This window comes from Ruditapes philippinarum, unplaced genomic scaffold (assembly GCF_026571515.1).
Source record: "Ruditapes philippinarum isolate M1 unplaced genomic scaffold, ASM2657151v2 ctg9462_1_1_1_1, whole genome shotgun sequence".
In the NCBI taxonomy this organism is placed as follows: domain Eukaryota; kingdom Metazoa; phylum Mollusca; class Bivalvia; order Venerida; family Veneridae; genus Ruditapes; species Ruditapes philippinarum.
Window position 1 is genome coordinate 72,722 of NW_026856151.1, and position 24,513 is coordinate 97,234.

A 24,513-nucleotide genomic window follows, 5' to 3' on the forward strand; every position below is an offset into this window, starting at 1 on the left:
TAACGAATCAATAAGAACCTATTGTTGGGCTATTCTTGGTTCACAATCTCAAACAAGAACGGATATACTTGGAATAGGAACGGCTTTTGATGCGCAGAAACAATTTCTTGCAAATGTTGAGGATGCAATTAATAGTCCCGTAGATTTACCGAGTCAAATTAAAAGATATCAAAATACATTAAAATATGCAAGAAGTAAAGTTGATTATGTTTTTGGAATTGGATTATATATGGCACCTAGTGATATGGAATTAAGAATTGGAGAAATACAAAATTATAATAATAAAATTATAGTAGCAACTGATTATCAAAAGCTCGGATTGAATAATGATGTTAATATTCAACCAATTCCAACAATTATACATACAGAAATTAAAGGAACGCCAACAAAGAAATCATTACAAGAACCTAAAGAAATAGCTAAATCTTTAGTTAAAGTGTCAGATGGAATAGAAAAAAAAGAAAAAAATATATCAATAGAACACGAAGATAAAAAAACAGCATTAATCGTCGGTAGTATAGTAATAGGTATTATTGCATTTTACTTTTTAAGAATATAATTTTTTTAAATTTTTTTATGGGTGTGGGTCCGAGTCCCGCCGGGGATAAAAAAATATTTTTTTCTCGTGTCAAATCATTCTTCATTCAGAAAATAAGAAGAAAAAAAAATTTTTTTTAAAGGTGCCATTATGTGCGGTGTCTATTAATTTTTTTATTTTTCTGGGTCGCGGGTTCGAATCACGCCGGGGGATAAAATTTTTTTATTTTTTTTTTAGGGGTGGTGCGCTAGACTCGCCCAATTACCATGATTTTTTTGGTTAGTGGGTATCAGTTTGTGTAATTATTTCGTTATTTGATGATTTTGTTTGCTTATTGTTTGGATTGTGGTAAATATGTTAAATTATTGGGTTAGTGGAGGTGAAATGTGGTTGTTATCACCTAAAAAGTAAAAAAATTAATTAAGGTGCGCTAGACTCGCCCAAGTACCATACTACTCTCATGTTAGACTTTCCAAAGGAATCAATTATTGTAAATAAAACAGCGTGCATTATTAGACATAATTGTTCTACCCTATTGCCTGTCCCGTTCATTTACCAATTTAAGTGACATCATGCGTTTGTTACTGTCAAATTAAAACATAATTCTAAAGATTGACCATTATAGAGGTAATTTACAAATAAATGATACTGAGCAATGTTTTGGATGAAATATAACAACGAACTACATTTTAGAAAAGATTGCCCAAATCTTTTTTAAGTTGCACAATGCCGATAAATTGTGAATGATAATAATATAAACTTCCATGAACCACATTGATTATTGAATAATTTTGCATAGTAAACTAAAAAGTAGTACAAGTATGGCAAAATATAATGTTCTATTGACTTTTACAAGCGCCATAATATCACTTTAAGTTAAGATGTCGCCACATAAAATTTACAACCATAAAAGGACTACATCAGTTAATTACTTACAATGAGCATTGAGGGAGATTATTGATAAGTATTAGAGAAGTAATTAGTTTCGTCGACATGGGTGTAATATATTAATAATTCACATTGAGTAGGATATTTCGATGTTTAGTGACGATATGTGAAAATAATATAAATTCGGTTTGTATAATATATCATAATAACGCACTAGCAAGAATCATCTGAAGCGGTATCAAACATCAAACTGAATTAACAATTAAAGCCTTTCTGGATATATGACTTCATTTATACAACAACACATGTCGTACACTGTAGGTAGATAACACCTCTTCCTTATACTCCTAAACTGTGCTTAGTCCTTATTTAACAAAGCCAAAGTGCTTTATGACATTGCGAAACATTTACGAAAGGTACACAGACGTCACATATAACGCTAATGATATTCAGTGTTACTTTAACATAGCAATAAAATAACAAGCAATAAATGGGAAAAGCAAGGCATCGAATAAACAAAAAAAGCTTTGGCTATTAACAGTTTTTATTGATCCAACCTTTTTTCTTACTACGCAGTTTGACATCTGAATGATCGTACAAACAAAAGAGCCGTAAAGATATACCATGATCTATTTTCCTGATCTATATCTTACAGGTTATCTGTTATCTTTCCATTCACCAATACAAAAGTGTGCTGAGTTGAAGTATACTTTTTGGCTTTTTGTTAAATCATTTTTAAAGAGTTTTAGGTAAACTAAGGTAAACAACAATTTACAGTTTGCTTTACCTAAAGAGGGTACTACAGTAGGCAACAAACCCATCAAAATTCAATATGTAAGCTACCATCAATACTTGATTGTTGCATTTTGTTTATAATTAAAAAGCAATAAGCAAAATCGTATATAAATAACCAATAATCGTGACATATTAATAATTTTGCCTCTCTCTGTATTAATAAATGATGTATTGATTTAGTTCATGTTATATTTAGTCTTATATTACAAGACAGATTCTTTAACATACCGTACATTATTTGATACATTTCAACAACCTTATTTAAGGTACTCATAAACCTCCCCATTGAATATCCCAGAATAGAAATAAATAACAACAGCAATTAATTTGTCTTACGATGTAATCAAGCGTTGTCAATTATTGTAATGCAAATTATATTCATATAGGACTTTAGGGCTTTTTTATTTATATTTAAAAGTTTTATTTAAAAAGTGCAAACTAATTTAAAATTATCGCCCCGGTGTCCAAAACTCTTTCTGTAAGCAAACACAACACAAAAATAATGGAGGGTTCACAAAAAAAACAGTAAAGTGTTCATCAAAAAAGAACCTATATTTTCTTTTATTTACACATTATTGGAACTTGTCAACTCATAGAAAAGAATAGAGAAACTTTATAAAGTAGAATTAAGTCTCAAATACATTGGTACTCTTTTACATGAATATGTAACGGAATCAATGAAAGAAGACTTTGTTAGTGCTTTGAAGCGTTAACACCAATATCATCAATGGGGGATTACCCTTGCACATTGTGGAATATGTCTAGTAATAAACCCTCGATTACTCTCCCTTATGAACATAATATCGCGCTTTGTCTCTAAAAATATGTCTGGAAATGTGACAAATGTAATTATTTATATGCCGACTTTTGCAACATCAAATATGCTACTGTCCTTAGAATCTAGACACGCGTGAAACATTATGTTCATCTGTTAATGAAAATCGGTTAAAGCACATACGTCTCATTTATACAGCTGTTACAGCACCGTAGGGAACGTGTTACAGTATCGCGTTTTACTGTTACATTATAGAATTTTCAAGATGGAGGATTACTCGTTGGAAAGACAGGTAGGAGAATTTTATTCCGGTCCATATTACAAGTAGTTTAGTTTCAAAAATATGTTTGTGTGCTTTGCTTGTAAGGAACAGAATCCGGTTTCTAGTGGTATATATTTTTTCAGACTCGCAGATTTATCGCTATATTGTCTAATAAATATGCAGATTTGACAGTTTGAAAATTTGAATCGAGTGAACCAACGCATTTTTCTCCAATTCCGACATAATTTAAGCATGCCTAGATAAAGTAAATCTACAAAACGTTAGTACTTTGTGTTTAGAAACGTTCATAAAAGTAAATGACCAGTTGAACCTATTTTCTTGTTGGAAAAAAATAAACAATGTTACAGTATAGAGCGTGGTTAATTTTGAAGGGTTACAGCATATACCCAGCGACTTTGATCCAATTTTGTTACAGTTTATACCCAGATTTCGGTTACAGTTTAGACTTCGATATTTTCTATATATACTAGGTAAAATGTATGAATGTTACATTGACTTTTAAATCAATGTGAGCTTGTTGGCCCGATGGCTATTCGTCCAACTGTCGTACACATGTGTGTGCAATCTCATCCGCTCAGTAACTACTTGACTAAATGTGATGAAATTTGTGATGAAATCACATTTAGTCCAGTAGTTACTGAGCGGATGAGATTGCTGAGTGTTGTGAGTCGCGGATCGAATGTCACCGTGAAGATCGCGAAAAATTGAAGCCCGCGAATATTTCTAAACATATAGTAATATGTTTAAGTTAAATCAAAGCGTGTTCCTAAAATAATTGGTCAATTATCTTGAATATTTAGTAGTGTCACATGTGACGTGAAATAGCAGCTTGCATTTAAGACTTGCTACGTATCCAGTCAAGTAAGAACTAAAATAAATACAATTAGGTTTTTTTCTTTTATTGTAATAGTGGAGAGATACGGTATACATTCTCGACTAAAGCTGTATACAGGTTATTTTGTTTTAAGACGTGAAAGGAAATATATTTTGTTATGTTCTTTTTGTGTGTTTTATTTAAACAGTTCATTTATATACAATAAGGCTTTTTGAATAAAATTCTTTCAAAATATTTTAAATGTTTTTTTTGTTTTTTGTTTTTTTAACATATATCTACTCTTTAGGTGAACAGCTTTGTTCATTTATAATTTTCTAACAATGTAAAAGATAAAAGTTTACGTTGTCTTTTGTTTATGGGTGTCTTATTTTGTGTTAAGTTTTAAAAATTATCTCTATGATGAATGTTTTCTATTTAGCAGATATAATCAGTAAGTTGCTAAAGAGGCTCCCTGTCGTGTACAAGGAAAAGACTTATGTATACAATTGTATTTGAAGAAGGAAGTTTGAACGTAAAATTAAAGGGGACATTTAAGTTTTGCAATACATTTTTCATATTTATTATACCAAAGTGTAACATTTTTTGAAATTTAGAACTAAATATATATTCAACATGTTTGACGAATCTAGTTACGCTTGATACATTTATGAAATGATTTAATAGCTTGTTTATTGCGTTTTAAAAGGAGTAAATATTAATCCTATATAAAATACATTGATAGTTCTTTCCTTACTTTTCATCATTTTAAAATAAACCATTTGCTTACCCTTATCTGAAAATATGATACAACAAGTGGAATGCACGTCATGTTAGTGTTTTATGCCAAGGGCAATGGCTATCAATAAACAATTCAAATGTTATCAAATGTGTAATTGTTAATTGCAATCATGATAACTCCCTTTATCAACGTTTATGTGTCACGATAAAACAAAATTTCTAAGATACATTTGAATTCATCCTACTTAATTATTTCTAAAAGTATCATAATAAAACCCCTTGTCGCCCAATCGCACATTTCCATGGTTAGCAAGTAGTCCACGTATTGTATTTGTTTCTTGGCTTTGAAATAGTAATGAAACATTCTTTACGGAAATTCATTGTTCAAAATGAGGCATTATTAAGAAAGAAAACTTTCGTAATAATTCCACTTGCTTGACACGTGTGCCTTAATGAAAACTTCAAAGGGGCACAAGTCTAAAATATAGATTTCAGAAATATTCCCCTTGCCATTCAATAAGCAAGCTAGTTAGTGTCTTCTTAAAATTTATAAATCATGGGCTCAATTAATGGTTGTGCTGATGGTGACGACGAAAACGACGCAGTGGTTGCGTGTTGCGTGTCAATGTATTTTGGTTTATTGACATTATCTGATCATTTTCTATTTCATAAAGTTAACTACTCAGACCAGAACACACCTGAACCAATTATTTAGATGATTAATACTGTTTTCCTTGGTTTGGAGGAATAAAATCTTTCAACATTTTACAACAATTACTTTCTTTTAACTTTGAGTTTTTTTTAACCTCATAGAATGTTAATCACTTAATTGATCAAAATAGCTCAATTTAAAGCTCATTTATTGTTTAATATTGAATGCACTTTAATAAATACAATGGTCGTCAAATACCATGACAAAATAGATCGAGTCCAATATCAGTATGTAAAATGGTATAAAACATACAGAATAAGCGGATTAAGGGTGGCCACCTTTAAATGAGAATGTCAAAAAATGTCACTTTAAGCAACATGTTTACAAACCTCAGATAAATTAGCAAGACATCATGCCGAAGGCAAACATGTTTTTATTTGCCATTTTATTAATGTTTTCAATTTCCACCTCTTTTTCGGAATATGGATCGACTTGCAGAAATTTTGACTTTGAATATAAATTGTTATCAAAACTGGTACAGCTGGAAGAAAGAACTGCTCAACAGCAGAAAGATATAGCTCTACTGACAGCACAACTTGAAGGTAAAAAGTTCTTTTGCTCTTTAAATAATTTAATGAAAAATAAATTAACACAAATGATTTTCATAGAAGATCAAACAATTAATATAAACATTTGTGTTAATACTGTAATAAATATTTAAGTTCTATACGTTTTGCTTTAAGATATTTGCAACACACCAGAACAATCAATTCAATTTTATTCATTGAATTATCAATCAATGAGTTACAGATTTTAAAGATAAAACGTTTATCAGAAGCAAACTTTATCGAGATTTAAAAGAAAAAACTCAAATCACGTTTGTTTTTGTTAGAAGTACTAAAGTAATATAAATAGCTTACCTTCTAAGCAAATTTTAAGATTTTTGTAAGAAATGTTAAAAAGTTAGGGGGTTGCCTTTTTGTATTCAATTTGTTAAAAATAGCAAGGCATGTACGAGTATCGGAAAATTATTGAAATGCGGTTATTTAAATTTAAAATCCATATTAAATGCAAATAGACAACAGTCTGTCAATGTGTTGGAATTACATGTATATGAAATCGTTCTATTTAAAACTAAGCGAAACTTGTCGATTTCAATTTATATATTGTAATTGACTTGTATATATAAAAATAATACAGATGCTGAAAAGTCTGCTCATGAGGACAACAAAGTATTAGCCGCAAGGCTTGCAGGTAGATGTTCTTTTTTCCCACTGATATATTGAGACATAAACGAAACAGGCATGAGCAATGAAAGTTGCATTTTTGGTTTTAGTTTTAAAGTGTAAATATGCTATGATACCTGTCAGCATAATTATGTTGTTTTCATAATGTAAAAATTCCACAACAAAGAAAAGAAATGAAGCAAATAACAAGAGTCATAACAAATGTTCATTTAAATTTGATGCTCATTATGAATAAAAAAACAGAATCATTTATTTAAATGCATTGCATACAAATTGTCAAATAAGGGACAATAATTAAGATTGTGTCCAAATGATGATGACGATGCCAAAACTTCGCTGTTTCATATTTCCATAGAATTACTGAAATATTTCCATAGAATTACTGAAGATAATTCATAAAGGTCAAATGTCCTGGTTTTCTAGTAAGATATTATTATATTATAATATCTTTTTTTCACAAATCATTGCACTTTTTCCATTCATTGTTCAGTTCTGTAAGTATTAAACGTATTGATTTTAGACAAAACTCTTAATCATTTTCATGCCGTCGCCTATGACCACGTCTCGGCAACAACCCTGATGTTTCCATGAAACATGCAGCTAAACATACAATTTTTGAACCTGAAAATTACAAGTGGGTTAGACAAGTGTGTGCCCAAATGTATTGTCTTCAATTTCCATCATCATGATTCTGATAGAAAACAGTTTTTGTTTCGGGAATTATGTAACATGCAAGGACATATCAGAAATTCACCTAAACACTAAAGACAACAACGACCAGTTGTGATTTTTTTATGCGATATCTCCATTTTTTCTAAGGAATACGTAAAATCCCTTATTGCACATTTTCTGCTGTAACAAACACAGCTTAAAAATATAACAATATTATAACTATTTGATATCATTTTCTGAATCAGTTATCGCCATCAAATTGTATTTCTTGTAAGTAAAAGCATTAGTATTCCACAATATAATTGTTGGTTATAGAAACAAAATAATATGACATGTTTTAGCATGTAACACTTTAAAATTTGACAAGTCCAACATTTATACGTATATATTTAGTCATATAATTTTTTTTAACGCAAATAAAGATTTGACAAAGTATTTCAAAAATAGTTAAATTGATTGATTCTAGAATATTATTTTTCATACTCTGTACATTTTTATTTATTTAATTTCTCCATTTCAGATGCTGAAAAAACAATAGTGCACCTTAACGAAACAATTGTAAGCAACCAAAGATCTGCTGATGGTACAACCTATATACGCTGGGGTCATACAACATGTCCCGGTAAAGCCGTTCTAGTGTACGACGGCTACGTTGCTGGATCATATTACGCTCATAACGGAACTGCATCAAATCCGTTATGTTTACCAAAAGATCCAGACTACGAAAAGCAAACAAATGGTTTTCAATATGCAGCTAGGATATATGGAGCAGAATATAAAACAAGTACCTACCCGCATTGGCAATATCTGCATAATCACGAAATTCCATGTGCAGTTTGTCCAATACCACGTAATAACGTTCTGATGGTGCCGGGGAAAAATTGTTGTCATGACAATTACATATTAGAGTATAAAGGCTTTCTTATGGCTGAGCACTACAGTCATGCTTCATCCTCTGAATTTGTGTGCGTTGATGGAAATCCCGAAACTTTAGAGGGAACTCATCAGAATTTAAATGGAAAACTGTTTTATTTTGTTGAAGGGGAATGTGGTTCACTACGATGCGATCCATATAAAAACGGATGGGAGCTGACATGTGCTGTTTGCTCGTACTCATTCAATGGAAGATCGACGAGTGTTCAGCCATATAAGTAGTTAACATACTGATCAAAATAGTCAGCAAACAAACAATGCCTTATAGAGACAGAAATGTAGATCATTCCTTCAACTGTTTTTGTTATATTCCATTTAAATAGTTCATATCAAAGTAGCATTATCACTGAATAAAATGAAAAGAGTAAAATAAACGCTAAAACAAATAAACGTTGTCTTCCTTAATTGTGTCCGCTAGGGTATTGGTGATAGAGTCATATAATCTTTTAGAAAAATTGTACATATTATAGTTATTTTTGTAACATGAACGTTGTTTTCTTTAGTAACATTTTCTAATTTAAGTATTTCTATAACATTATTACTTAACAGGTACAATTTGCGTCAAGCATATAAATACTCTACTACACTATTTTACGAACACCGGTGACACGTGACTCCTGTAAAAGGGAAAAGAAAATACTATAATTATAGTAATTAGAAATGAAATAAGCGTCTTGCATTCAATCAACGTTTCAATTAGCGTTTTTATATTGGACAATGCAGTTTAACACATAAAACAAAGCAAATAGTTTTACATTTAAGTTTAATTATGTAAGTACCAATAAATTATTTGAACGCAAAGTTCATAGATCTAAGCGTTTATATTGGTACTCGTTACAATATCAGCTATTAGATGAGTACGCTGTAAATACATCTGAGTTTTGAAAATCTATTGGCAAAATTGGATTGAATTTTAAAAAAAGGATAATGATAATATAATAGAAGATTTTTTAGAGGATGAATAAATCTAAGGTGATATAGATATTGTTTTATCAAGATTGAACAATTACTGTAGTCCCCTGTCCCAAACTACAGATAATGCTACCGATACATCAAATGATAATAAGAATGTGATGAAAATCTTAGTTTTAATACTCATATATCTTTGTAAGACGTTCGAAATGCTCTATTAATAAAGGTAAGGCTAGTGGTATAGACAATATTCCTATTTAAGTACTTAATAATGATGCATATTATTCATGTTTTTTTTTAATATATGTTTTAACTTTCAAAACGGCCGATATTGTTTTTATTGAAATCTTACAATTGCACTTTTTTAGATATCACCTCAAGAAAACTATATATATAATAATCAATAGTTTCAATATCTGAAGAAAATTTAAGGTGAGAAAATAATCAATATTTTCCAATGCAAAATGATCGTTCTATAAAGTGAATGCAAAAAGTAAATTCCTCTGATTGTGATACAGTTCACTTTCAGAACAAAGGCATTCATAAGAAGCTGTAAAAAGAAAAACCTCAAATTCATTATTATTATCGAAAAGTATCAAAACTGTATATTCTATTAGTAAGCAAAATTATTTCACGTAAATTATGGAATATAAATTTAAAAATCTAAAACGAGATGATAATGACACAATAAAATTATATTAATTTAAATGAATTATATGAAACAAAATGTAAAGGTTATGTTTTAAAGCAACGTTGACAAATATTATACAAAAACATTACAGTTTATATTATTAAAAAGTTTAAAAGAAACATGGGAGAGATGAAGATGTAATTGTAATCGACATACTGCTTATGAGCACATTTTAATTAATGACAACGGCAGTGCGTTTTTATAAAATAAATAAGCCATAAGAGTTTCAATTGCGTGTTTTGGTTGGACTTCTGCAATACGTAACTATGATAATTGCACAATTATAATCTGATGTTTAATTTCAGATTTCATAATTTGGTATACTTGAACCTTTCTGGTGAGAGGATGAAAAAAAAACTAGTTTAGATAATGGAATGTATTAATAGCAATCGTTTGTTATTCTTTTTGTAACTATTTGTCTCAATGTATATATTAGGGGTCAGAAAAATACACTGAAGGCTCATGGTAGTGAATAATGAGACTTTAATCGACATTTTACACAATAAGGTAAGGAAGTACAAACAGAAATTTAAAAAGTATAATATTACACACATAAGATTTTCCGTTTGTCAAAATGCATTAACTTATTATTCCATTAACACTCTAGGTCATTGATTATTGTATTTTATTTTATTTTACCAATAAGGAAATACAAACAGAAAATTAAAAAAGTATTATTATTCAAACATTAGCTTTTCAGTTTGTCAGAATGCGTTGACTTATTATTTCATTAGTAAATAAATCCATTTTCAACCAGGTTGATTGAAATACAGATCACGAGTGAAATGCTTGAATATATTGCCAAAACAGAAGTAGCATTGTAAATTAACAACTGCCAGTACGGTACTTCATTTATGTCCGAAGTTTTATAAATTGCCTTCAAAAATGAAAGTGTATATGTATCACTTATATGTATCACTTACAACTTACTGTTATTTAGTGAATTTACATATTTTAAGTAACATCAGTTCCAATTAATAAGACTGTCTTATTTCAAAATAATTACATCATATAAACCTATCTCCTCAATTACAATAATCTAAACAGAAATAAAACCTAACAGATGTTAACTTTTAAAAACAGAAACCTTATAAAGCAATAGATTTTTGGAAATAATGGGAGGTAACATATATATATTGGAATGAAACATATTAATACATTCACACACTTTAATATCCCTTAAGTTTGTAATATATACACTTTTATAAAGATGTTTAATGAATCAGTGTGACCTTGACCCGAGGTATTCTAAAACTGCCCTCTTCACATCGCCTTAATATGGTAAACATTTCTCCAAGTTGTTTCAATTTCCTTCCACCTTTTCAGAAGAAACAGACCGGACACGAAAACGGGACAAATTTGAAAAAAAAAACAAAAACAAAAAATTCACAGACAAATTCGTCAAAATATAATTATAAAACGCTTTTCAACGTTTTCATTTCTTATATATACACACACTGTAAATAGATAATTATTTACTTACTATAAAACGGCAAACATTATCCACTATTATAATGCATTTTTTTTCGAATTTTGAATGGTTTATACAGGGTTTATTTTAGTTGTATTGTGTACTGATACATACACTCTCGACTCTGTTGCAGGAACCGGCCAGTACTGAGCAATTAGTGTAAAATATGGCAAACAAGATAAACAAGGAAGAGCGGCGTTGATTAGAGAACCTTGCATAAGGAAACAACGGCTTGATTGATTCATATCAACGCAAACAGGAATAACAATTATAAAAGCGTAGACTGTTCATTACGAGTGTGCACAAAAATATTTTATCATATTATTCATTTTGACATATTTCTCGAGTCATTGAGCTAGACTCGGCCTCTAATATTATATGCTTCCTTAAGTTATTCACTAATCTTGTTTTCTTATTAAACATTAAATTGTTGAAAGCTATGCCAGTTTCTGCCATGCAATATTTACAAAATTTAATTAATAGTCAACCAAATCACAGAGGCTACTTTTCGTGTAAAATTTTTCGTTTTGTTAGAAACTCTGTTTTTCTGCTTCAACAAGGGAAGTAATTAAAGAAATATAATGATACGCCATGTTATCGATATTTCCTTCCCTTTTAACATTTCACTTTATACAGTAAAATAGAAATGAGTATATAAAACGTGAAAATAGCAGTAACACAACATCATATAAATACTTAAATTTGTTTAAATTTGAAGAGCATGATTTAGAAACAATTCAATTATTATAATAGAAATGTACAATATATAAAAAAGCACAACCTATATTTTTTCTTCCATATAACTGAGTATTGTTAAATAACAAAATCATATTAATATTCTAACGTCATAAATTGTTAATATTTTAAGGTTTAAAAGTCACGTTATTTTAAAAACAAAGGGTATTGTTAATCGTTTCCTTTTCATATAGATGTACTATGTAACGAGTCTAAGAAAGAATGGAAAGAATTTGTTTCATTAATTGATACTGCAAAACCTAAATATGCTGAAATGCGCGGAACGTCATCCGGTTCAGCTAGCTATATATATAAAAAAAATCGAAATGATTATTTATTAAATTATCATAGAATACATAATATAAACTTAATTGTCAATGACATAAACGGATTATGAGAGACTACTACATCAGTATAATTGCACAGTCAATGAACTAAAAGATAAAGAATCATTTTATGTACATGTACGAGACCTAAAATGTAATAAAATATCCCTGGATTTACATCAGAATTTAAACATTGGCACACTTTGACACTACTTTCCGTGGCTTGATAAAAAACTGAATTTTAAAGCCGCAATTTCAGTTATCATTTCAACATTTTTTTTCTGAAAAGAAACTAAATGTATCATTTGGATATTCGAACGAATATTTGTAAAAACACATCATAATGATATAATTATTACTGATTTAGCATGAACACTTATATAGGTAAAAGTTCTATTTTGTTCTTTGAACAATTTGTGTTCTGATTTAATTAGGTATGTACCAACAGCATTCATACACATTTCTTTCATAAGTTTTTTTTTCGCGTATGACAATAAATATTTTTAACATAATTATTTAATGTATGTGTTGTATTTTAGTCCTTGAAACTATAGACAACATCATTTGGAATTGTATTTCCAAATGGATGTTTGAACTTTGGGATGCTTGCTTTTTTGATAATTTTTTTGTTATTATTTCTAATTAAAATGACAATATCGGCAATTAATTTTCGATAAACTTTATCGAATCACAAAATAACTGCAATAAACAATACCAACATTTGCTGTGCTAATATTTATTTTTATCATGTTACTTAAACGTCTTTTTTACTAATTAAACCAACAAAAAAGAAATAAGTAAACAACATATTACATTTCATGAAACTCGGCGAGTGAGATATTTTGACACGTGTTTCTATATAAACAATAATTTTGACACACTAATTGAAGGAACATTTTAACACAATTATGAAATGGCTTGAATTCTTACAGTATAACACCATGCTGACTTTGTCTGAGATAATGTATTCAAATATTATTTTTTCCTTCCGTTAATGCGGCATCGAGATTATTTATAAGATATCTAACACTTTTAACTCCGCTGAGTTATTTCGTACATAATGTAGTCATACAAACGGCGCACAAAAGAAAAGTATAAACAAAGACATTATTATTTTAAGCAAGGGCGGCAATTAATAACTTTTAAAAAAGGACTACTGAGTTACAAATTGTCAAGTATATTAAGATTATTAAACAAACTGAATAAAGCTATATAAACTGAATACAGATCATAAACTTTACCTTACAACATCTATTAACGCATTCACGAACGCTTTTGAAATGCTTGAATAATTAGAATGACTAAAAGGAACAATATTATGAATATTAACCGGGTGTTTTATCATAAGTTTCTCATTTATCATGCCTGTTGTACAGAAATAAATAAATATTTATAACAAATTAAGGAAACAAATATTAAGATAAAATTAAATTAAATCCCACGGCACATTTGACATTTGTAACCTAATTGTTTGTAAAATGACAAATTCATCATTAAATGATATAAAGTTCAACTCAAATTGAAAAGATGAAACGCCAGACTTTAACAATTTTCTACCGCAATCAAGACACTTTTAGATGACAAACTCTTTTCTTCTCTTTCTATTTAAGACATATTGATACATTAAATGTTTCCCTACTCATGCGCATACTTATCTGCAGTAAAATTTAGCTGAATATTGTTCGAAAAAAACCTGCTTTCAGTGCAACAACTTCAATTACAATTGTATAGAAATTGTGTAAAAACACTCGATATAATCATTTATAACAATGTCAACAAGCAAGTATTTGGTTAAGTATTAAGTAAGACATCCAGACAAGAAAGATATATGTAATGAAGTGTCAGGTCTACAACTCTGATCAATAACTTTACTGAGTCCAAGTATAATCATCCAGAGCGTCCAATATCTGACAATACATTGCTATTGGTCTGCGACATTTTAATAACATCACCTAGTAGTTTCTGTGGCACAGCACACAGTTGTAGATGTCATAAGTAAACTTACTGGTGAAGGAAAATATATAATGAAGCTGAGCCAGACAATCTTTTATTTCCTATGGTGTGTTTTAATAACAAATACATTTGTGAACATTTTTTAATACTTTTACAGATATTTATAGGACATGGGTCGACGGCAATTTGTTTAATTTTGTGTAATTGGCGTAAATTTTAAAGCATTAAATGTATAAAACATTTACAGAAAGTTTATGTTTTTGAAAATAAATCATTTACCAAAGTAAATTCATTCCATCTCTTGTAATGTTTTCAGGTTTAGCTGATGTGCAATTGGATAATTTTTGTAGCCAATTTCTGTTGAACAATCTATTTAAGGATATTCAACATGCTATAATTTGCCGCACAAGTAGTTTTGAAATGAGCAGTAAACTTCATTAGATATTTAAAAAATGCTGGTGTGAAGATTTGTGTAGGATGTTACACTTTTGCATTATCACTCTAATTAAGACTCAATCAAACCGAGTCAGCATTTTTCATGTTATTTTGTTGTTTAACTGTATTAAATCATCCGAGATATCGCCCTCGTTCATGGCTTTTGTAATGTCATTAATAGTTTCTGACAACACATTCATATTTAGTTCTGTTAGTACTATTCTTTACAGTTCATGTCCGTAAAAAATAAATTAATATAATCAAGCATAAGTGTATCTCATTTAAGCAGTATCAACACATATAATATTAACCAATAGATTAACATCTAAGCCAAATGTGATGAAAAGTCAAAATCTTTATGAGGCTTTGAACTTTTAAAATGTTTGGTAAGTTTACACAATGCTTCAGTTGACAAAGTTCATCAAGTCAAGCTTATTTTGTTTACAGCAATAGGAAAACGGTTTTGCTATTCATTAAACACAAATTGTTTTGTTCGTTGGCAACTGTTTCCTGTTTATCAGATATTTCACTTGCAATAATAAGAACAATAGGCGAAAAGGAATAAAAAGGAATTGTCGTAATAAAGTGCTAAATTAACATCAATCTCAAACAGACAGAATTTAATCACGAGTCACATCTGCTGTTCTGGTCAATGACATCTTTGTCGGTGTGCCGTATTTGTCTTAATATGTAAAGTTGCAAGATCCAAGATATTTGGAAAACGTTTTTTTTTTCAAGGACATTGTTCATCACTTTTTACTAACAAAGCTGATATTGAATATCTGTATCCTTTAAGTTATCAATTATTATTCCCCACTGGTATAACTGGAGGGAGTAATAGGTTAACCCTCCCTCCATCCGTCTGTTTGTCCACAAAACTGGATCCCCGTGATACCACAAAAAGTACTGAATTACTTTTTATGAAAATTGAAAAATGGGTATATGACAGTTTGTAGATTATGCACGTCATAATTTTATTTTTCTATGTTGAAAGGTTTGGTTGCTGTGACAAAAATATACTTAAAATATGGCAAATAAAACTTAAAAACTGCATCCTATGACAACACAAGAAGTACCGAAAATATTTCTATGAGATTTGGAATATACCTAAGTAGATGGCATTTTGGAAATAATATGCACATTCTTTTCTTTTCTTTAGATGTTGAAGAATGTGGTTTCTATGGCAACATGTTTATGATGTCACTGCTTTATTTAGAATAATATTAAGAAGGTTATGTTAAAAAGAAAATTGTGTTCGGCAATACTCGCATGTTCAGTAATACCCACACCCGCAGTACAACAATATTTAAGAAACATATAGTATCGTTCAAATTGTCCACAGGTATTCCGTTCATATTCTCCACAAATATTGCCCTTCCAATACTCCACAGATATTGCTGTACAAATTCTCCACAAATATTGCCATTCAAATTCTCCACAGATATTACCGTTCAAATTATCAACGGATACTGCCGTTCAAATTCTCCAAATATATAACCGTTCAAATTCTCCCCTAGATATTGCCGTTCAAATTTTTCCCAGGTATTGTCGTTCAAATTCTTCACAAAATTGCCATTCTAATTATCCACAGATATTGCCGTTTAAATTCTCTACAAATATTGCCGTTCAAATTCTACACAAATAATGCCGTTCTTATTCTCCACAGATATTGCCGTCAAAATTCTCCCCAGATATTGCTGTTCAAATTCTCCACAAATATTGCCGTTCTAATTCTCCCCAGCTATTGCCGTTAAAATTCTCCACATATATTGCCGTTTAAATTCTCCACAAATATTGCCGTTCTAATTCTCCATAAATATTGTCGTTCTAATTATCCACAAATATTACCGTTCTTATTCTCCACAGATATTGCCGTTCAAATTCTACACAAATATTGCCGTTCTAATTATCCACAGATATTGCCGTTTAAATTCTCCATAAAATATTGCCGTTCAAATTCTACACAAATATTGCCGTTCTTATTCTCCACAGATATTGCCGTTAAAATTCTCCCCAGATATTGCCGTTCAAATTCTCCCCTGGTATTGGCGTTCAAGTTCTCCACATATATTGCCGTTCTAATTCTCCACAAATATTTCCGTTCAAATTCTCCACAGATATTTCCGTTCAAATTCTCCCCTTGTATTGCCGTTCAAATTCTCCACAGATATTGCCGTTCTAATTATCCACAAATATTGCCGCTCTAATTCTCCCCAGGTATTGCCGTTCAAATTATCCACATATATTGCCGTTCTAATTCTCCACAGATATTGCCGTTCTAATTCTCCACATATATTGCTGTTCTAATTCTCCACATATATTGCCGTTCTAAATCTCCACAAATATTGCCGTTCAAATTCTCCACAGATATTTCCGTTTAAATGCTCCACAAATATTTCCGTTCAAATTCTCCACAGATATTGCCGTTAAAATTCTCCCCAGAATTGCCATTCAAATTTTATTCACGTATTGCCGTTTTAATTCTGCACAAATATTGCCGTTTTAATTCTTCTCAGGAATTGCCGTTAAAATTCTCCACAGATATTGCCGTTAAAATTATTTGACCAGGCGCGATATTTTACATGACTTTATCAGTGAAATCAACACACATATAAACTTAATGCATTTTAATTTGAATATATAAAACGATTATACATACATATGTTCATTAATACTACAGCTATTTCTAGGGAAATTTATTTTGATTTGTACTAGTTTATTCATTGGTATCACAAATATATCATGCTATTCGCCATTTGATACGAATTTGATAAACAATTCTTAAATGGCCCCAAAGATGCGAAATGAATGCCATTCAAAAGGACTTAGTCTAATTTATAAAGCTTAATAATTAAACAAAAAAGATGTTTTGAAGACAACTAAGAACACATGACTTTAATTTGCACCCGTTTATAACAAGTATCTAAAGTATCCGTCCGTTAGAAACACAGTCAAGATAAGTGCAGTAGTATTAATCTTATTAAGTTTTTGTTTGTTAGGTGTTAAGTCACACTTGCAATGTGAAGGTCAAATGGCGACTAACTGCTCGAAAAGGAAGTCATATGCCCCGACATTGGAGGGCAATTTAATCCTAAAAGAAAGTGCAATATGACAAAGTCTGTTCAAATTTGTTTTATCGATATTTTAAGTTAATTTCAGGTGTATTATTGATTCGTTGTCTTAAATTATGCCAAAATGTAAAGTTTCATAAATTTTGATTTTATTAAAACGTGTATGCTTACAATTTTCAATTTTATGGACAAAGCATCATTTTAAGAATGGGTTATTCTCTTTATAAAATTATCTTCTAAAAATATTTTAGTTCTGCGCTTCAGATTTTTAACTTATATCCCCATTTATCATATTTTCTTATACTTCTGATTGCTATAAATACAGAATTTTGTTTCATATTTAAATAATATTCTTTATTTGTCTGATCGGTAGAGATACATCTTTAACTCTCTCTGAAAGGCATTGTCATTCGCGAAGACAGAAACCAATTTATTTTCGATACACAATGGTAAAAATCGTACTTTTCAAGTAAGGCTGTCAGAATTTCTTGATTAAATTTTGTTACAGGAATTGATTGGTGATTACTGAATGTAAGGAATGCGTTCTGCACGACATATACTTCATGGAAACTGAATTCATGTATTGTGTCAACAGAACTTTAGGCTTTGGCGTAGTTTGACTTATTAAAACCTTGTGTTATAAGTGGTTCTGACTTTCATATTGAAAACATCATAATATCATACTGATGTACATGTATCAATGACATTTACTGGAACAGGAAAAAAAATAGAATATAAGATCAACACCAATTAAAAACAGTTTACAGTCTACAACCCATTTTTATATGGAACATAAGTTATAGACACTAGTTATGCTATATGTTTATGTTTAACATCACATAACATCAGTGGAGCTCTGTAATGTTAAGTTCATCCTGAAGTTTACACATAATTATGTAGTATTGTTGTAATTTGTGTTAGATTATGCACGGATTATGCACGGAGCTATAAAATTGTAGAAGCACCCTCAAACCGAACCTAGACACAACAAGTACACAGCAATGTGTGTAATATTTCTAGTCGCAGGAAATAAAATTACGACTTGTCCATGGCGGGTACATGTATGTACCAACGCAAACAACTATTTAGATTACCAGTCCGTTGCGTGAATCATTCATAAATATTTGTTTTAGCAAGATACAATTCTTAATTACATTATAGTTTTCTCTAATATTAACAAATGCATCATAGGAAAAGCAATTTGCATTCAGTTATAACTAAAAATACTTTTATTCAAAACTTAAATAAAATATCTAAATGATACATTATTTGTACACTTTTTCATTGCATTTGTTTTATAAATTAAAAAATACCCCGAATCTTTATCTTTAGCGTAATTATCAGTCATTAGATCAGAGACTAAATGAAAGTGGTTAACTCTGAATCTTACGAATGTCTTTTGAATAAACAACACTCAATTTGCCGGAAATGTAAACGTTTAGGAAAGCATGATCCGAATATAAACTTCAATCATATATACTGGCATGCGAGCAGTTCCCGTACAGAAGCAGTACCCGTATTTTTCATTTAAACGCTTGATTTTTACTTGCAAGCTTCAAAAATTCATTTCAAATCAAGCAGATGCATAAAAGAGACAAAATCTTAGTGTCAGTTCGGCAGTACGTATAAAAGTCTCATTTTAAATCACTTTCACCTGTGCGTTGTCAGAACGTGACCTTGTTTTCTCTGGGGGATTCCGTCCTTGCGCGCATGCGCTAAAATACTTACACGTGAGGCCTGTTAAAGGGTTTTCCACTAATACCACCTGTTTACAGATAAGTAGGCAATGTGTTGACAACTTGTTTAATTATTAGAATTTTGATCAATATTACTATATTAAATAGTTTTATGGCTTTGATGCGTAAAATATCATGCATTCAAGCATGCCATTGTATGAGAATGCGTTGGGGTAACGGTACCGGGTAATAGATACCAGCGTTTAGTCTACGCTCTATTTCCTGAATTACATCTATTTATCTCTTAGAAAATGGTCTGTTCAACAATTATAATTGAAAAAAAGGTCCGATATAACAAAATTGTATAAGTATAATGGGTTAAATTTTATGTACGGGAACTACTTCCCTTCATACAAAATAATGGATAATTTCGGTACCCCATATGAGGCCTCATAACTTAGGGTTATTCTATGTTTAGAACATGATGGAATTTCCATGATTTGTGTGACAAGCCGAATAGTGATGTGTAACATTCAAATTTTGGTGAGTGAGCGTAATAAAAAACAAGAACTGTCGGAGGACCGTAACGCTCGACTATTCGAAAATTTTTCACAAGGGTGTTTCATTGAGTATAATAATGCTTACCTATATGAATACATAAAATTGTCCGAAAAGGTACAAACTCTTCAAGTTTCAATACATTCCCTTCAGTAGTTATGGAGATACAAGCTTACATGCAAAAACTTAACCAAGAATTCATGAGTCGAAAAAGGGGCAAAATTGTGCAAAAAAGCAAATCAGAGTAATGGGACTTGTACCAATCATCTTAGATAATCACAGAGACCAAGTGTGTGAAGTTTCAATCCATTCCCTCTAGTAGTAATGGAGATACCAGCTTACACGCAAAAACTTAACCAAGAATTTCTAAGTCGAAAAAGGGGCATAATTATGTTAAAAAGCAAATCAGAGTTATGGGACTTGTGCCAATCATCTTAGATAATCACAGAGAACAAGTGTGTGAAGTTTCATTCAATTCCCTTCAGTAGTTATGGAGATACCAGCTTACATGCAAAAACTTAACCAAGAATTTCTAAGTCGAAAAAGGGGCATAATTATGTAAAAAAGCAAATCAAAGTTCACGGACTTGTGCCAATTATCTTAGATAATCACAGAGAACAAGTGTGTGAAGTTTCAATCCATTCCCTTCAGTAGTTATGGAGATACCAGCTTACACGCAAAAACTTAACCAAGAATTTCTAAGTCGAAAAAGGGGCACGATTATGTAAAAAAGCAAATCAGAGTTATGGGACTTGTGCTAATCATCTTATATAATCACAGAGAACAAGTGTGTGAAGTTTCAATCAATTCCCTTCAGTAGTTATGGAGATACCAGCTTACATACAAAAACTTAACCAAGAATTTCTAAGTCGAAAAAGGGGCATAATTATGAAAAAAGCAAACCAGAGTTATGGGACTTGTGCCAATCATCTTAGATAATCACAGAGAACAAGTGTGTGAAGTTTCAATCCATTCCCTTCAGTAGTTATAGAGATACCAGCTTACATACAAAAACTTAACCACAGGGACGCCGACGCCGACGCCGACAAATGGGTGGCTGCATTAGCTCGATTATTCTGCGAATAGTCGAGTTAATAATGTTTAAGTAATTACGATTTTTGTACGGGAACTGCTCGCATGCCAGTTGGGTTGTAATATTGACAATATTATTACGCAACGCTAATTGCAACAATTTTTTTTTGTTCATAATTGCACCAGGCTTATCTCAAATGTTCTAATATGTTTATCCCTGTATTCTGATATAAGACACATATTATGCGTTACGGAATGTCAACGTTGCGTGATAAAGATATTCAAAGGTATCTGAAGAAATGCGTTTATACTCTTGCGGTTAATTATGGAAATGCAATTCAGAGTGATAAAAATTAAAGGTTTCAATAACATGATCTGACCATTTTAAACTTTTTAATAAGTAAGCTTAATAGTGATGATTGCTTTGAATTCAAAATGTATGTATACAACTGCACAAATTTCACGTATGAGAATACAATTATGTGAACAAACTAAAGCAAGTAAGTTACAAATCGTAATATTGATTTTAAATGAAATTCAATATCATTATTTCCATAGTAGTCAATATATGGAAAATTAGATAAGGAAGTTTTATTATAGAAGTACAAGAAATTATTTTGTATTAGTTTACATATTAATCACAATGTAGTACAACAAGGTGCCCACTAACTCTGCATCTTGAATGCCATGATTTTGCACATGTTCGTGATATATTTTATCGAGTCAATTTACTTAGATAACCTAAAAAGTGATTATCACTTATAATTTGAAATTTATTTGCAAGGCATTACGACGTAATTCTTTGATTTTCTGGTTATGTGGAATGATCTGCTTAATTTGTTAATCATAATTTTCATCATAAAATAGAACTTGAACGTTGGAATTTATTAAATCCTTTATGTGTTACCTTTAAATAATATACAGTCAAACAGATAAACTTTATTTAATATAAAAAACATAATATAAAATTCTGGTTTCATAATGAAATACAAATAAAATGGTAGTATCAGTGTGCATGCGAATGAGGTAGCATTAGAGCTGGTTGCAAATCCTTTCTTAATACATCAATCGTTGTCATCTCGTTTCATTTTAAGTCCAGCAAATCATGTGCAGAAGCATATTAAGACAGAAGACCATTTGTCTTGTCACACACTAGCATTTCATGTTTGTTCAATGCAAATTAGTTATTGTTTTTTGCATCATTACCGTGAAGTTCTGAAATGTTATTTGTGTTGATGAGAAACTTCCTAAAATATGCAGAAATAAAAAACATTATTTTCTTTTGTGTGAGCAAATTCTGTAAAAGCTTCCTTGTTCTGGCTTTGTTTGCTGGTCTTTCATATCATTTAAAACCTTAAAATATACAAGTATCATTTGACTTTGTAATAATTTTGGAAGTCCGAGGAGGTTGTACTTCTTAATTATGTGATGTGTAAAAACACATATAACATTTTGTAACTGCAATTGTCCAAATTTCAATAAATTTGAAATTTTTAAGTTCCAAAACAATTATTACAACAGAATTATGATTTCCGAATATCTAGTATTCCTGTAATAGTTACTATGCATTTAATAAGAAGAGACACAAACAATGGCAAACAAATATATTCGACATGTACAAACATGGGAAATAAAGGATAAGCAACTTAAGCTCTAATATTTATTATAACATGTCTAGCGAGTGACAAATAACGACCAAATATTTCTATTTAATAAAACATAATTAAAGAGGCGTCATTTTTATACTTTATATGGCTTGACGCATTGTCATACTTACTGTAATACTTAACATACCGGGAATACGTTTCAATGTAATTCACGTTTGTACAGAGTTTAACTTCATTTTGTGAATTCATTTTACTGTTATATTTGTTATCAATTGTCCAAGGAAAAGTATAAAATTAAAAGCAATGCCATTCGTTCCTGTCATAGTTACAAATTCATCATTAAAAAGCACATTATGACAATTAGTATAACGATAAATCACAAAATTCAAATACAGGTAAAAATGCATGATTTTCGATTAAAACATGGAGATGCCGGGGATTGAACCCGGGGCCTCTCACATGCGAAGCGAGCGCTCTACCACTGAGCTACATCCTTTTACAATGACGATATACAATTGTTAGGTATGTAAAGATATGCAAGTAGTTGGGTAGGTTTTAGCAGATTTAAGTAAATATTTGATTCAGTCCTTTTCGTTACACATTTTGTATATACTTACAAATAGTAAGCTATTATATGGGTGTTACAATATAATACAGTGAAACAACCTTCTAACCTGAAATCGTTATCAAGTGTAGGAACAAATATTGCTTTTGACGAACACAAGACTTGTATAGTTATTCCAGAACTTTATTTTTTTTTATATGTACCTTGATATAGAGCGTTTACAAAATACTTTTATCTGTGTGTTTGTTTTTTTAAAATTCTTTTCGGTTGTGTCAATTACATCACGTATTAAGCATACTAAGAAACTTTAGATAAACCTACAATAAACATTTTGTCGTTTTTAAAATTGTTAGACAGAATAACATTGTGCTTCACAACAACGGCACTAAATTTGAAATGGATAGCATAAGTGAAGAATGTTAAACTTCATCGTTAATGTCAATTGGTGCTGACGGAACATTTTTGTGAGACTATCTTTCCGTTGGAGAAGTACTCTTTAGCATTACAGTTCATTATATCAAAATTAATTAGTAAACGTTAATTTAAAAATAGTTCTGAATGAGTCATTGCTAATATTTGCATATCATTGAAAAAGGTGAAACGTCTAAAAAGACTACTTTTTTGTTTCAAAGGTGGTCAATATTCAACATCATTCCAAAGATTCATCGGCTTATGAGTGTCCGTCTCTTACATAACTTGCATACGGTCTAAACTTATGTATGCAAAATAATAGTTTCTGAGCAGAACAAGTTATTTACTGGAATTCTTGTTTTAATATTTTGCAGTTGAAATAGAGAAAACAGAATTCCAAAAGAAAATCCAGCACTGGAAAACTTAAAATGTGGCAGACTAGGAGTGACAAAGTATGTTCATCAACGGTAGTGGTTAATGCAAGATTATGTCCACGCCAAACCTTCTTTTGGAAAGTCACAGGATTTTTTATAGCAACAAACGAGAGCAAACAGGAATATAGTAAAATAAACAAAGCATAATTAAAAAGAACATGACAATTAACAAGACCTTTTATCTAAAAACCGTTTCTATCTATAATTTTACTGATCTTTTCCATCATTCGTAATAGTTTGTCAAACTGGTATATTTAGGTCACATCACATGCCTGATAATGCAATTTAAAGACAATATACT

General features: G+C 30.5%; 1 protein-coding gene and 1 non-coding gene across 2 annotated transcripts; one reads left to right on the plus strand and one right to left on the minus strand.

Moving 5' to 3' along the window:
- Positions 1–5,903: 5,903 nt before the first annotated feature.
- LOC132745585 (uncharacterized) lies at positions 5,904–8,703 on the plus strand. The gene is made up of 3 exons (XM_060734535.1): positions 5,904–6,085; positions 6,684–6,737; positions 7,923–8,703. Exons 1-3 carry the CDS (start codon positions 5,911–5,913, stop codon positions 8,555–8,557), a joined length of 864 nt encoding a protein of 287 aa, XP_060590518.1. The 5' UTR covers positions 5,904–5,910; the 3' UTR covers positions 8,558–8,703.
- A 14,523-nt stretch (positions 8,704–23,226) lies between these two features.
- Trnaa-cgc (transfer RNA alanine (anticodon CGC)) lies at positions 23,227–23,296 on the minus strand. Its single transcript has one exon. It is a non-coding gene; the product is annotated as a tRNA-Ala (tRNA).
- Positions 23,297–24,513: the final 1,217 nt, after the last annotated feature.

Coding starts and splice junctions, on each gene's coding strand:
- LOC132745585 (XM_060734535.1), top strand. CDS start 5,911: ATGTTTTTATTTGCCATTTTATTAATGTTTTCAATTTCCACCTCTTTT. Junction 6,086..6,683: donor ACTGACAGCACAACTTGAAG/GTAAAAAGTTCT, acceptor AAAATAATACAG/ATGCTGAAAAGTCTGCTCAT. Junction 6,738..7,922: donor ATTAGCCGCAAGGCTTGCAG/GTAGATGTTCTT, acceptor TCTCCATTTCAG/ATGCTGAAAAAACAATAGTG.